At 54.7% G+C, this 14,838-nt stretch overlaps 1 protein-coding gene and 1 long non-coding RNA gene across 9 annotated transcripts in view; one reads left to right on the forward strand and one right to left on the reverse strand.

Annotated features, from left to right (window-relative positions):
• The first annotated feature begins 1,726 nt into the window (after positions 1-1,726).
• LOC116571111 lies at positions 1,727-5,397 on the forward strand. Its single transcript, XR_004277712.1, has 2 exons — positions 1,727-3,619; positions 4,899-5,397. It is a non-coding gene; the product is annotated as an uncharacterized LOC116571111 (long non-coding RNA).
• The window catches only part of AOPEP (aminopeptidase O (putative)), a 332,560-nt gene continuing 322,928 nt past the window's right edge, over positions 5,207-14,838 (reverse strand). For 4 of the 8 annotated variants that reach the window (XM_032308867.1, XM_032308868.1, XM_032308862.1 and 1 more), the window contains 3 exons: positions 10,616-10,702; positions 8,761-8,995; positions 5,207-5,719 (listed from right to left, as the gene is read on the reverse strand). In XM_032308867.1, the coding sequence (XP_032164758.1) occupies positions 8,765-8,995; positions 10,616-10,702 (318 nt within the window). In that variant the 3' untranslated portion in view covers positions 5,207-5,719; positions 8,761-8,764. Of the gene's footprint in view, positions 5,720-8,760; positions 8,996-9,440; positions 9,557-10,615; positions 10,703-14,838 lie in introns of those variants that run through there. The other 4 variants (XM_032308869.1, XM_032308863.1, XM_032308866.1 and 1 more) reach the window with 3 other exon arrangements.

The raw sequence follows: 14,838 nt of genomic DNA on the forward strand, positions 1-14,838 counted from the left end.
TCTCTGTGCACTCCTGCTGCCCCCTCTCCATTGCAGCGTGGGGGTGGCCTCGTGCACTGGAACGCAGCCCAGGGGACTCGGAGTTGGCTCAGCATCACTTCAGTGTCTAGTGAAGTCACTGTGAAGGGAAAGCTTCCGAAGACTGCCAGCACCCCCGGGGGCCATGGCCCAGCAGCAGTGTGGCCTGCGCCCCTGGGGGGCAGCCCCGAGGGGAGTGTGGGAAGTCCTTCCAAGACCTCAAGCTTGGGTCTGGGATGAACCTGATAGAGGTTTTCAGAGCCCTTCTAGAGCAGTAGAGATGGTTGAGCCCGTGAAACGGTCCGACCTCTCCGCAGGGGAAGGAAGAGGAGAGCCCTTGGCAGGCAGCGTGTGGGCACGTGAGGCTGTTTCTCTGTGCGGCGCTAGAACAGTGTGGAGCAGGTAAGCCTGTGGCGGGTGTCCTGCGTGCTGTGGGGGCGGGGAGCAGCATCCCTGGCCTCTCCCCACTACCTACCAGCCAGGAGAGACCAGACTTTCTCCAGAATGTCGCAGGGAACCTCCCCGCCCACTCTCCAATGGAGAACCATTGCTCTAGCTGGTGGTTCATTATTTCTGGAAAGATGTCCTTATAGAAACACGATTACGGAGATATAAATTAGGCTCAAGCGGATCCTAATAAGAGAACCAGATAATCCGATTCCAAAATTTATATGGAAAAATAAACACTGAGGAGCAGCCAGGACACTCACTTCTGCCTCCATGGCCTGTTCTGCCAGGCCTAGTGCAACAAGGGAAGACTCTTAAGAGCCGGAAAGAACTTTCTGGAACATGAGACTCTGGGCAGTTCGGCACCACCCATGCCACTGGGGCCGGGCCTCACAGTGGTGGACCCATCGCCAAAGGCCAGCAGAAGGAGCGCCAAGAAGACTTAGGGAAACAGCGTGGCGTGCACCCTGCATTTCTGCTTCCAGACCAAGCCCAGAGGAGCCGCCAGGGCAGGGAGCCCTGCACCCACCTCCCCTCGACTGTGACAGTGGAAGTGGCAGAGCAGCCAGGAAAGGCTGGGGAGATCCCCGAAGTTCAGCCTGTCCCATCCCAGTCCTTGGGGCTGAGAAGCCAGAGGCCTGAACTCCTGTTCTCTCCAACACGCTTCAGGAGCCAGGTCAGTTTTCTGTGCACTGTCTGAAATCGATGGAAATATGTGATCAGAGAGGACTTTACCTGCATTTCTGCATTCTGCTTTGCATTTGTCACACACATATGCACACACGCACACGATACACACGTTTTTGGTGCTGTCACCGACCCTTTCCAGGCCCGGCTCCCGAGAGTGGGCTGCTCTGGCTGTCTTCTCCTGAGGGCCCTGTTTGCCTCTGTCCTGCTCCAACTCCAGGGTGCCCGATGCCCACCCACCGTCCCAGCAGAAGGCTCTTGGCCGGTCCTGGTCCTGGGAACTCCCGGTTTCCTTCCGCCCCCAGGCTGGGCCGATGGCCTCCTCCCTCTTTTCACACCCTCTGGACTGGAACAGAAATGCCTTATTTGGCCAATCAATCTCCCAGACAGCACCACAGGGTGGGAAAAGATCTATAAAACCCTGCCTGTGAATAGCCCCAGTCCGTCTCTCCTCCTTTCCGCCTTGTAAACCCCCAGGGCCCAGATGGGAAGGCCGAGGTCATTGTCCTCAAGACCATGGCCTGGGGGGCTACGAGTTCATGCCCTCCCCACTGAGCCCCCCCCCCCGTCCCCCCCTCCCCAGCACTGTCCTGGGAGGTCCAGACCGCCCTTTAAGCCCCCACCTCCCTGCAGCTTCAGCCACATAGGCCGTCTCTACCCACCCAGCCCTGACCTCCAGCTGAAGAGACTCCAGCAAGTCAAGGCTCTGGTCGGTATGGAGGCTTTGCCACAGCTGGGTCCCGCACAGAGGGTCCCCACCCCACTCTCTGCAGAGGCAGTTCAGCCCCAGGTGCCGTGGGGAGAGGACACTCCAAGGGACCATCCAATGCCAAAGCAGCTGCACGCTGTCACCCGCCCTGGCACCTGCGGCAGCCTCTCCCTGACTGCTCAGGAATGCAGTGGGATGGACCCTGCTGCTCCAGGCCACCAGCAGAGGCAGGGGGGCACGGTGCCGTGTGGGGACGGGCTGCTCCTTCCCCAGTGCGGGTTGGCCCTGCTGAAGGGGTGGGCAGAGCCCCTCTTATGCCCCTCATTCTCCCACGCAGCCACTCAGTTACAGAACCGAGCGTTGGCCCAGAACACAGCTCTGATCATGGTGGACGCCCTGCGTTCGGGCTTTACCGAGTGTCCGCGCTGAACCAGGCAGGTCGGGAGGAAGACAGCATGCTCTGGAAACATCTGTCCGAGACCTTTCTTTTGGAGCTCTAGTCTTCATTTTTAAAGGATGGTTGAAGATTAGGGACACCGTTTAATATTTCTGGTTTTCTATACTTGGGGGCACTGGGCTCTGCCTGCTACTGTGCCATGTCTGTACCTCATTTAGGATGGAGACTATTATTTCAATGTTTTGATTTGAAATTCTAGTAAAAATAAGTGCTTTGAAACCCTGTCATCCTAAACTAGAGGCCAAGAGGGAGAACTGAAACCTCTTCCCTTGTATTTCTCTCCCCTCGGCCTGGGCACCTGGCACTGCTTCTGCCCCGGCCCAGAGGCCAGGTGGGGGGAGCCGAATGGGCAGCAAGGGATCCTGGGGATGTCCCTTCACCACCCCCTTTCTGAAGCTCAGCCCCTCAGCCCAACCGGGCAGTACAGTGGGGAGCACCCCTGGGACATCGGAGGCCTGGCCCCTCCGATGTCCAACCATGGATTGACCCAGCAGTTGTGCTCCTGTCCCCAGCATGACTTGCTCTTCAGAGACACAGGGTCCGCTCCCTAAGGGGTGGAGGAGCGCTTCCATTCTGGAGTCCTTGGCTCTGGGGACAGCTGACTGGCAGGTAAGCAAGGCTGCTGCTGGTTTTTTTTTAATAAACCTGTTAACACCCTACCAGTTCTGTGCTAGGTGGCCTGGCTGGGGGGTAGCAGGCTTGCTCAGTGGCCCCCATGTTCTAGGAAGGTCTCAGCGAGCCAGGTACCTCACAAGGAACGAGCCTGCTAAAGGATTAGTGCTAGCGGGGGGGCCCCAAACCACCCCTGTGAAGTGCTTGGTTCCGGACAACCAGGAAAGGCTGAGTGTGGTTCAGGGTCAGACTGACGCACCACCCAAGGGAGTGCTCTCACTGAGCCAAGGGACCTATGGTGACCAGCGGCCCCTCCTGTCCCGGGCCCTCTGTGGGGAGCACACCGTCATTTTGGGAAGCAGGTTTATTCTCAATTTCTCACACTGCTTCTGGGGGGCAACTCAGCCCTCCATTTCTGCTTAACGTAAGGACGACAGCAGGGGTTGTTGAACTGCTAAGGCCAGAAAGGCATTCTAGGGGAGCAGAGATCAGGACCTTTGCCACCCAGAAAGGTACAAGACTGCCAGGCAGACAGGTCTTTGTGCTGTCTCCATGGTGATGTAACTGTGCCCTACTCCAGATGCCTCTTTCCCAAAGCAGGTGTTACCTGACCCTGGCCTCACCCAGGCCCATCCTTACAGTGAATCGGATTAGGAGTGCAGGCCTAACCTCAGCCCGCAGGGTGACAGGTAAGCTGTCCCTGGAGAGCTTAAGAGTGAACAATCCAGACCATGAGGAGCTGTCACAGGGAGGGACATCCTGAGCCATGTGGACCCACATTCACATCCTGTCACTTAAGAGGGGACCTTGGGGATCTGTCTAGTTAAACCTGTCTGGGGGATCTTAGGGGAGGGGGCGGTCCTGCCATGGGAACCTGGGCCATGCAGCCTCCCTCCTTCGCCGGCACACCCCGACCCTGGTCTCCACAGTAGCCCATCTTCTGTCCCCAGGGCTCCTGGGCCCCCTGTATATTCTCCCGTCCGCTCCAAGGCCATTCGTAGAAGCTGCTCTGTGCTCCTGTGGAGAAAAGCAACCCAGGAGGGCAGTGGGCTTTCTAACTCCAATCCTCGGACACGCCCCGGGTGGTCCGCCACGGCTACCAGCATAAAGCTGCTTCTGCAATCAGATGGCACGTGGGGAAAACAGCGCGCTAGGCCGAGCTTTCTGTCTGCTCGCCGCTGGGCGCACACCAGGGATCCCGCCGTGTGGGCCAGGCTCAGGTGCAGCCCTTGGAGGAGCGGCTGAGGGCTGAGCTAGGAAAACCCGCTAAGGATTCTGAGGAAACTCGGAGCATCCGCTCACCCCAACCCCGTTCCTGTGGGGGAAACCCCAGGCACAGGCAAGGACCCCGGTGCCCACAGGCCAAGCAGACAGACACCACCTAGGACTCAGCCAAGGTAGTGACAGGGGCATTCGTTCAGGTGACACCCACCGCCCCCCCCCCCCCCCCCCGCCGCCCCATCCGGGATGGGCCACCACCTACCGGCGGTAACTCCTTGACTTGGGATCACAGGAGCAAGGGAATTAGTGGTCTCTGTGTAAAATCCCATGCATGGGGTGGGTGGCTCAGCCCTGCCTCAGTGCTTTCTAGAAAAACAAGCGTCACCTAACTACTGGGCCAACTGGTTGCTCACAGCCACATGGACATACCGAGTGGCTGTGTGCACATGGGCAGGTGCGGCCTGTGCCCCTCGGTCCTTTCCTGCCCCACTTGGCAGGGCCAGACATGCTCACGCAGACCATTTATTCCATGTCTGCAGAGGAAGCAGCGTTCTTATATTCAAATTCAAAAATCAAAATGATTCTTGTGCCACTGTGGTACACAAAGCACATATCCTCATATGCAGAGCACATGAGGCCATCAAAGAACATCCCCCCAGGAAACATTAAACAGTAACCATTTAAAGAATTCTGAAGACCAAGAGCTTCTGATGAAGAAATGTGTTAAAGCCACGCTTCCTCCCACAGGCCAGATGCACAGCGGGGTCCCGCACACGGCCGGGGAGCTGGGCTTGGGGCCACCATCTCGGGACCGTGGCGAGCACGCAGCCTGGTGGCTGCACGGTGGCGCCACAGCTTGGTTTCCAGGCACACGCGGGAAAGGTGCCAGCAGCAGGGTCTCCCACAGCCGCCCCAGGACAGCGACCCCCCAGGACAGTGATGAGGTGAGTGGGTAGGAGGGGGGAAGAGACCAGCTTGCAAAGAATACCCCTTGGGTGACACCATTTCTCATTTTAAAAAACATTAAATTCAGAAGCACACAGGAATATAAAAGGAATAATCCATTACGTTTTATTTTGAGTATGTCCTGGATTCTTACCCTGCCCTTTTACATCAAGAGTATTAACATTTTGGAAGAATCTCAACAGATCTAGAGAATTATCATCATTGGTCCCAGGATACAGAAACTGTGACCTCCGAGAATTCTGGAAAACTCCAGGTCAGCCATGTGCTGAGGGGATCAATGCGAAACGACCAGCAGCTTTCCCAATGTATCTCAGACAGCTTTCAGCATCTGTGTGAAAGAAGTGCCTTCACCTCATGGAAGAGAGCCAATGCAGATTCAGTATCTTGAGGTGGCAAGTTCAGGGCAAGGGACAAAGGCACCATGTGGCCCGTGAGCTCCAGGGAGAGCAGCCTCCGGAAAGAGAAGCACCAGGGCGTGGATGCTGCTGGCTGACGGCTTTAGCAGCCCCATTACCCTCTCTTTGATGTCCAGGGTCAACGCGATCCTGGTTCCACTAGGGCTAGGCGTAGATGCATGAAAAAGAATCTCACTGTGATCTTTCCTGCAAAGGAAACACCAATAAAATTTACTGCCTGGTAACAACGAAGGAATTCTTGTAAACCTGTACCTCTGCGTGCCTCTGCTCTCCGCTCTGGAGAGGACCTGGGGGAGGAGAGACGAGACCGGCTGCACCTCACGACCCCACCAGTGGGGTGCCAGCGGCCATACCCCAGCCGTCATTCCACCACACAGCTCAGGCCCCTTCACTCCACCTGCTTCCACAGCCTGAACTCTGCGCCACAAAGAGGTGGCCCGGCCCGCGTCCGGCGCAGCGCTAACTGCATTCTGCCTCTAGGAGTGGAAGCTCATCCCCCGAGTCCACACAGTGCTAGGACTCCACCAGCATCCGCACCCCAGGGCCACATACAGACGGGCGCCACCGCCGCCACCGACGTGAGGTCTTCGTGTGAGCGCGGTTCCAGCTCCGGAGCCTCTGGGCACTTACAAACAGGAAGGCTTTTTGCTCGAGGGCTCGACTCCTGTTCCTGCTGAACTGAGCCAGTGTGTAAAATGAGAACTGATATCAGCTCAGTAGGCACCGGAGGGCGGGTCCAATCGGCAGCCCGGGAAGCAGTGCCCCAGCTGGGGGCGCGGCGCCGTCTTGCGGGGGGCTGCGGACACAAAACAGAGGTTACCGTGCTCGGGGAAACTGAAACCAGGGGCCGCCTTGGAAAGCACCGGCCCTACTCACATGCAACCAACTGCTGACATAGTTTTAACTTGGTTTTTTGGTGATGCGTTTGGCTTTAGTTTTTATAGAAGAAGAATTTTTGCAGCTTTCAACACATTTGACTTTTCAGGCAGATGTCTAACTAGTTGACTTATTATTTCCACAGACTTCTGGTACATTCGTGCATTCACGACAGGAGAAAGTGCATCCTCAGAGCTGAGCGGGTCTCGCATCCTCCAGAATCGCGCCTGGCACCAAGCGGGCCACGCAGGGCGGCCTCTGCCCCAGCAGCTCCAACTTAACTGCCCCATCTCACCTTCTCTTCAGGTGCAGAACTTAGCCACTGTGAACAAAGCGGAAACCAGTCACTGTTCACCAATCAGCTAAGCTCTGCACCTCGGCAGAGAGGTCGTCGGCTGGGCATAAGGAACAGGCTGCCGAGCATCTTCCACGGCTGTTGCTTCTTCTGTTTCCGGAGAAGAGCTACAAGATGCATCTGTTCTCCGAACTGCAGAGAGAGAGAACTATGGCTTCTGGAGGAGCAGCCAAGGTCATGGTTGCGTGGTAATCCCTGGCAATGTGATTTTAATCTTAAGTCACAAATCAGCATGCCAGGAACCCAAGCAGCCAGAGCACTCGGAGCAGCACTGTGCCTGCTCACAGCCCACACTGCACGCGCCGCCTTCCGCCCATGTCGGGCGCCGCCGTCCACCCTCTAGCTACCGCATGGCCTTGACTGTGGCTTGCTGGGCGTTTTACCTGGTGTCCTAGAGGCTTAGCCGACAGCAAAAGGACTCAGAAGCAACCACACACACACCCATGCAGCTTTGGAAAATGAAATGAAAAATGCAACCAACAGCTGCCCCTGTGTGCTTCGCCACTTCCACCTACGGGCCTGGGTTCTCAGCGAGTGGGGCTGGGGAGTCTCCTGCTGGAAGGTGCCACGGTCACAGAAGGGGCTACGGAGAAGGGGCGCGCATGTGGCCCTGCATTCACCCACAAGGGGCAGGGACAGAAAACTCACAATGGGCTACCCTGAAAACTCACAATGGCTCCCCACAAGCAGCAGCAAGGGGATGGCGGGGGAACCAGCCCACTGTATGCAGTCTTCAAGAAACCCAAACTCTCCAAGAAACAAAAATCTAAGAGAGATAGGATTTATACTACAGCTACACAAGGGTGGTGGCAAGAAAGGCTGTATTTTCTGCTGGCCCGGCTCGGCCTAGGATGCGCTCCCATCACGGGGATGGGTGGGGGGAGGGGGGCTGCACACCGCTGTTTCACTACAAGACGTACAATCGTAGAAAATACTGCCAACTATTTCCTTTTCCTGGCGGCAAACACGGTTCCTGGACTCTTCTGGAAGAACAGGATCATACTTTTCAGAACCCCTTTTTCTTCTTAGTACCAAGAGTTCTTTCAAATAAGATACTTCAACATGTTAGAAATGGTTTTGTTAACAGCAAAACATCAGAAGCACACTGAAAATCTGACAACAGGTTTAGAATATCTACATAAAATATTAAATAACCATTAAGAATTCTACATGTAGAGAAGCTGTATAAACATCAAAAATACTTGAGATTTGATGAGAAGTTAAAAAAAGATGTGAAATTCGGCCCTATTATATCACATAAAATCTTGAAGAACAACTGAGAAGACAGCCAAAGCCATGGCAGCCATTATCGGCTTGTGCTCCAACCCCACAGTTCTACCTAAGAGCTTCCCAGACCACTGGGATGACTTTTAACATGCAGAAACCTAGTTAAAAATGAACTTCTAGGATGTCAATCTAACAGGTCAATTCCAAGCACTATTAATCAGAAGCAGTTTGAAGAATTCAGGACTCCCACTCCCGTGCAGACCAGAGAAATTCCGCTCCGGTACAAGGGCAGACATAAGCCGGGCACAGAGCCGTCCAGAGGTGCACTGTGGCGGGAGGCCCCTCAAGTTCTGCAGATGGGGGGCTGGACACAGACATCTGCACTGAGCTGAGCGTGCAGGGTAACACGGGAACATGCTCACCTGGATGGCTGGATTAGTCCTTCCACCGGCCTCCCCAGCCCACCACCTACACCTACTCCAAGTGCTCGCCTGTGTTTTTGTCCCTATAAGGAACAAAACTCCACTGGCCAAAACCGCGCGCAGGAGAGCTACTCTGCCAGGGCGGCAGCCTCTGCTTCCAGGCCCCCTCCGGCCAGACCGGGCCTCGTGCTGCCCGCAGGCACCTGGGCCGCCTGCACTCCCAGGCCACTGGCCACGAAGCAAGAGCAGAGGGCCGTGGCTCCGCGTCTCCTTATCACCTCATGTGGCTCTGACGCGGAATCTCTGGTTAGAGCTGAGCGGCGGAGGAAGGGAAAGGGGAGAATCACCTCTTCAGAGTAACATCTCGGCCACCACCTCGGCTGAGGATCTGTCCATCTGCTCCTTGGTCAGCTCGAAGCACCGGCGGGCGACCTGCTGCTGCGTGGCGTCCTCGCCCAGCATCAGCTCCCCATAGAGGTACACGCCCATGGCCTGCAGGGCGCAGAGGCGCAGCGAGGAAGGGAGAGAAAGTTCATGTCCACACGTACGCGGTCCGTGCTGCTTGTGCACCCACCTGCCCACCTGGAAATTACAAAGACCCTCGAAAGACGAGACAGCTGACCAGCTGTACTTCTGCAACCTACAGTTTTCCATCCCTTCTTTCTTGTTCACACTGATCCCCCCAGAATCCTTAGCTATCCGCTCCATCAACAGAACCTCGGTGACCAAACCGTTTCTCCATGGAGGACTGTGTGGGAAACATGAGGACAGGCAGGTAGGTCCCCACAGTGCCCACCACAGAAATCCCCGCGGCTGCAAGCAGCCCCCGAGGCACCATGCACCTGTCACACGGTCACAAGACTTCCTCCCAGGAGAGCGTCCTGAGCCGCAGCTGGAGAACAAACACCAGCACAAAACATGCGCCATGGGAGGGAGAACCGTCCCACCACCCAGGAAAAAGTGCCCGCTCCTTCAGCCCAGCCCGTCCGAGCCCCTCAGCCGCCCCTGCCCAGGCAGCAAACACTACCCCTGCATTTCTCCTGCAGCTTGGAAAAGGGCCAGTTATATCCTGGAAGACCACAAGAACCCTTTGGTTCTGCCTCTTCGCTTGTTCCAAGCAGTAATGCCATGGATTACATTCTGCTGGAGCAAATTAAAAGAAGATGAAGTTTCCATCGCAAGATAAAAACTTGGTAGGCCGGGGCTCAAAAATTCTTCCCTGAAAAAGCTGAGTTTGGTAATCCTTATTTGGCAAAGGTGTTGGCTCTTAAAAAGCAGTTAGTTTCAGTTTCAGAAGAAACCTTAAGTTGCTGCTTACATTTTGTCCCTGTTTGTGTTTCTAAACACCTCTGCTCCAACTGTGCAAATGTGACATTTCTTCTGCTACAAAGTCATGTATTTTTCTTTGTGGGAAGAACGAGCCCTTCCCTACTGGCTGCCCCTCCATACTTGGATCCTCTCAAAAGTCCCTTTGTTTGCCCCACCGCCACCGAAGCATGGCTCCATTCTGTCAGCCCACAGTGCCCGGCGCAAAGCTCGCTCGGTGCCACACAATGGTCACGCTAACAGCAACGAGCTGCAGGCTGCCTTCCAAAAGCTGACAGAATCCGTGGCGCACACACCACCACCCACAGCCACGCTGGTGCAGAGGGGGCAAGGGAGGCACCCCCAAACATATTCGTGCACCTTAGTGCTTCCTGCGGGCTCTCAGGAAGGTGACCACCTTCCCCTGAAAATAGTGAGGAAAGTTCTCGCAGGAAGGACACTGGAAATGGGCGTGGCAGGGCAAGGCTGGCGCAGGTACACACCAGACTGTCCTGGGTGTTTGGGGCTCCCCCTGATTAGCCCCATTCTGCAGACACAGACACACAGGGGGACAGCTAAGCCGCGGCCTGGCTCGAGACCTGGTGATGCTGTGAGGTCTGCATGTGCGTCATGTGGTAAGGACAGTGGCCCACAGCCACGTCAAACCAATGTGGCTTCTAAGGGTGTGATTCATGATTTAAAGGGACACCGAGAGAGGGGAAAATCAGCTCCAAAATGTGTTAGAGAAGCTCCTACCTAGTCCTTAAAGATCTTTGGAAAATGTTTAAATATTTGTTATGCAAGAAAAGTTCCCAACTTGGGTCCTGTGTGAGTGAGTGCAGCGAGCAATTGGGACAGCATTAAAGGAATTCCCATCTGCTGAAAAAGGAAACTTACCTGATCCTCCTGGAGGAACCTCTCCACATCTTTGTAGGCTTTTGTATATTTGTGCTTAACAATGAGTTCACACCATCGATGGCGAACCTTAAGGAAGGAGAGAAAGTTCAGTAAGCAACAAACCGGGGGTTTCCTCAGCCTGTCTTAATGACAGAATCTGTAGTAGCAAAAGTTACTCTCTCAACTGTATTAATGTTGCTGACATGTTGTAAATTTTTAGTTTAATTTCATGTACAAAGAAAGGAACCATGTTTCTCCTGGCCTGCCCTCAACTTTAGGGGAAGAAGCGACATGGTTCAGTTAGGTGAGCTGAGGTTTTTAAACACAATTTTGCAAGACACCAAGGTGTAACCAGACAAGATACAACAAGGCAGTGGAGCACCCAGCCCAGCCAGCCCAGCTCTGCCTGCAACACGCAGTCAACAGATGTTCTCTTCAAAACCACAGCCAGCTTAATTTCCAGTGAGGACCAATTCGGTTCAACGCTGCTGATCATGACCGTAAACACAAGGAAAGCAGGAAGCCATGGTCGTCCACATTGCTGAGGAGACGCACAGCACGCCCCTGCGGCCCGTGGGGTGGGCACCTGGGGCCAGGAAAGAGCAGGGCACCTGCTGCAAGCAGTATTCCTCCAAGGCATGCCCACAGAGTGCCACACGTCTACACAGCCTGCCGCGAACAGCCCAGCTCACTATGGGGGCCATTCAGTCCAGATCCACCTGATGCAAGGTTTCCCAGAATGAATTTGCCAGGAAACCCAGCCCCCTCCAGACATTATGGGAGTCTGGTCCTAGCATTAGTGGCCTCTGCTGGTAGAGGCAGAGCCCCAGCATCTCCTGGCACTTCTGGCACATTCTTCAGGTGGAAAGCCTACCCGAATTTGGTTTTCAGAATCCAGATGCAGGCCCAGGTCTACTGCCCCAAGTCCTCCCAATTACACACAGCAAACAGTCCACCACTTTCTATTCCTCAACATCAGCCCTCCACGGAAGTGATGACAAGCACCAAAAAAGCTTCCTTCCTTCCCTCTTTGTTTTTACTGCCTTTGAAGGAGGAAGACCCTCCTAGTAATCCATCTGTGGCAACGGGATAATGTAAGCAATTTCAACATTTCGGCTGGGCCCCTGTAAATTATATCATTACCCACTGCTGGCCGGATCTCTCCTTTAATCTACTATAAACAGATATACAAAAAACATGTAGAAATGAAGAAACAAGTCTTTGGGGAAGAACCCTTCCCTTGGGGTACAGTATACCCCAAGACTGGGTGTTAACTCTAGGGTTCTGGTGGGGCTGCCCTTTGCTTGTGGGCAGCAAGCCCTTTGAACATCCAAGGACAAGATGCCAGGATGCCAACGATCTTTACATCCACGAAGGAATTTCAGAGGCGCATGGAAATGAGCGAATAGCCTCCGAGCATCACAACAAACGGGAAGAGTCTGGACTGGATGGGTCTTGGCAATCTTTCCATCTTCCACAAGATGTTCTTTCCTACACAGCCAACAGAAGTGAACAGACCATAAAAGGGAAAGGGCAGCCCTAAAATATTCTCACAGAAAAGACAAGTGAACAGAGCTCTGAGAGGCCAACTCGTCACACTACACCAACCAGAACCACAGACCCCCACACTCCCGAGCCCCGGAAAGCACCCAACCAAGTCCCACTGGTGTGACACCCTTTCGCGGTTTTCTCCCAGTCACAGTCCTCACTGCAGCACCCTGTGAACTTGCGGAAAATGGGGGCCAGCTCGGCAAGGCCAGGAGAAGGACCCCGGGGAGAACCACCCTGCGGGACAGACTGCTGCTCTGTGCCCCACCCAGAGCCCTCGGGAAAGAGCATCCCTTTCCGCCCGTGCACACGGGTGCTCGCCTCTCCCTGATGCACAAGGACAGGAATAACAAAGCCTAAATGGGGGCCTATTTTGTGGCAGAATAAGGCCTCCAGGCAAGCAGGAGTCAGGGTGGTCCCACCACAAGTGGGCGAAGGTCCAGGAGGCCCAAGCGAAAGGCTCTTTGACACCAACATGAAGCCAGCACTTTCACTTCTCTTACTGTTAAAAATAGTTTACTGTCACAATTAATAAGAGATCTTGTCTTCTGACCCCCGAAAGCCAACATGGCATCCAGGAAGCACAGTCCGGCATCCCCTCCCCTAGAAGAGCAAAAAAAAACAATGAGTCTTTTCTTTACAGAAGAGCTCAGTGCATTTCAATATTTCAGTGACAGGATGTTTAAAAGACATCACAGAGATGCTGCGTGAGGCTGAGGGACTGACAGATATTTCTTGCTCACACACAGGGCTTTTACCTCTCTTCCTACTTTTTTCACAAAGAAAACCCTCATTTTTTTAGCCCCTAAACTCCAGGACCCAATCCACATGGCCACTTGTCACCACACATAATGGGGGGGGGGGGTGTCATCCTCCCAAAAAACTGGCAGCAAAATGACATTTGTCTCAATTTTTCCCAGCAATATTTCCAAAGTGGGTACTGACAGAATATTCCCTCTCCAGATCCCCGAAAAACCTGAATAATCTTTGACAGAGGCCGTCACACTGGTGTCTCACACTCCTTCCCCCACTGGAACTAGAGAGAGTGAGGCTCTCTGTGCTGGGGGGCCAGGGCCAGAGAATTTGGGGGCAGGCCTCTGAGGAGAAAGTGGTCCATCCTGTATGTCCGCTCTTCCTCATTTTCTATTTAATTAATTAAATAATGGGGTAGTGGTTGCCCTGTAACTTCCTCAGTGAGCTCACCGAGCACAGTGCACGGCCCCAACGACGCCTGCGCCTCACATGCCTCCACAGCCTCTGTGGCTCCTGGGTCCCACTCCTGAGTTTCAGTGTTGTAGGCGCTCACACAGGCCAACATGGATCAAATCACACTAAAAGATCCATGTTTTATTGTAGTTCAGTTCTGTCAAGAGTTGAAAACACTGAATGACCTTCTGAACTAGGACTCAAATTCACCTCACTCCAACTTCGTGCCGGGAGTCATTGAGAAGGGCCCAGGCAGCCAACAGCCTAGTCCCAAAGCCCATCAGTGTGGTCAGCCGGACAGAGAAGGGGTGAGGCAGCACTGGGGAGGGAGGAAGAGAGGGGAGCAGAAGAACCAGAACCCAAAGAGGATGAGAAAAGGGGCATATTTCAGAAGTGAAGAGAGGCAGAGCTGCCTCAGGTGACAGAGAGCATGGTCCCAGGTCCGCACCCTCCTCCCTCCTGCTGCTCCGCCAGTGCGCACACGGCAGGGTCTGGGTATCCAAAAGGGATCCTGCCTCTGACACGTATACCTGTGGATACACACGCACACACGCAGAATCCTTGCCCTCACTCTGCTATTTTCTGTCTTTTTCTTTATGCCGGTTAATGATCTACTCAATTGATTTCATGACCCACCATGCCTTGAGCCACAGTGCCCGAGGCCCCAGGCCGGAGGTCTGCCACTCAGCCCCAGCAGCCCGGCCCTGCGCCCCAGGGTGGGGAAGAAGAGCGCCGCTCCTGTGGCTGCTGTGGAGACGGACTGCGGTTTGCCCATGGCGAGCGCAGCGAAGAGTCCCATATAGTGAGCGCTTGTCATCTTAGCAGAAGTGGCATATTTCTGGCTTTTTCACTTCACAAGTTCTGTTATTTATTGAGTTGATAGAACCTTTGGAATATCATCTCAAGGAAGTGCTGTTAACTGGTGAAGTGAGAGCAAGGTGCCTGTCAGATGGTTGCTGGTCCAGAGGGTGGCCTGGAAGCTGTGTGAGGCACAGCAGCCTGCGAGGGAAGGTGCAGACAGGGCTGGGCTCTCGGGTGGAGAGGGGGTGAGGGGCATGAGGTCCCCAGGCCTCTGGGCCCCGGCTCTGCCTGCCCAGCGACTGGTTTCAGGAGTCTGAGATTCCCTGTGGGAGGAGCAGCAAGGGTGCCCCCAGAGAGGGGCGGAGAGGCCTGGGGGCCAGGGGCCAGGCACTGGGAATTTCCCAAACCACCTGTGGAGACAGAACACCCAGCTCAGCCATGCCTTTAGCCCCAGGCCCATGGCGTTTCTGCCACTTCAAGGAAGTCCTTACTACCCAAAGGCTCAGCTGAGCTGAACTACCTCTGGTCCGCTCCCCTCACCTGCCGTGGTGCTCAAAAACTGGGACCTGCCTCATAGGGGTCATTTGTATTCCCAATCCATGTCTCAGATTCAAGAGGACAAGTCCCATGACCCAACGGGGCCTCTGTGTGATACACCCTAACCTTCA

Source organism: Mustela erminea, chromosome 12, assembly GCF_009829155.1.
Source record: "Mustela erminea isolate mMusErm1 chromosome 12, mMusErm1.Pri, whole genome shotgun sequence".
In the NCBI taxonomy this organism is placed as follows: domain Eukaryota; kingdom Metazoa; phylum Chordata; class Mammalia; order Carnivora; family Mustelidae; genus Mustela; species Mustela erminea.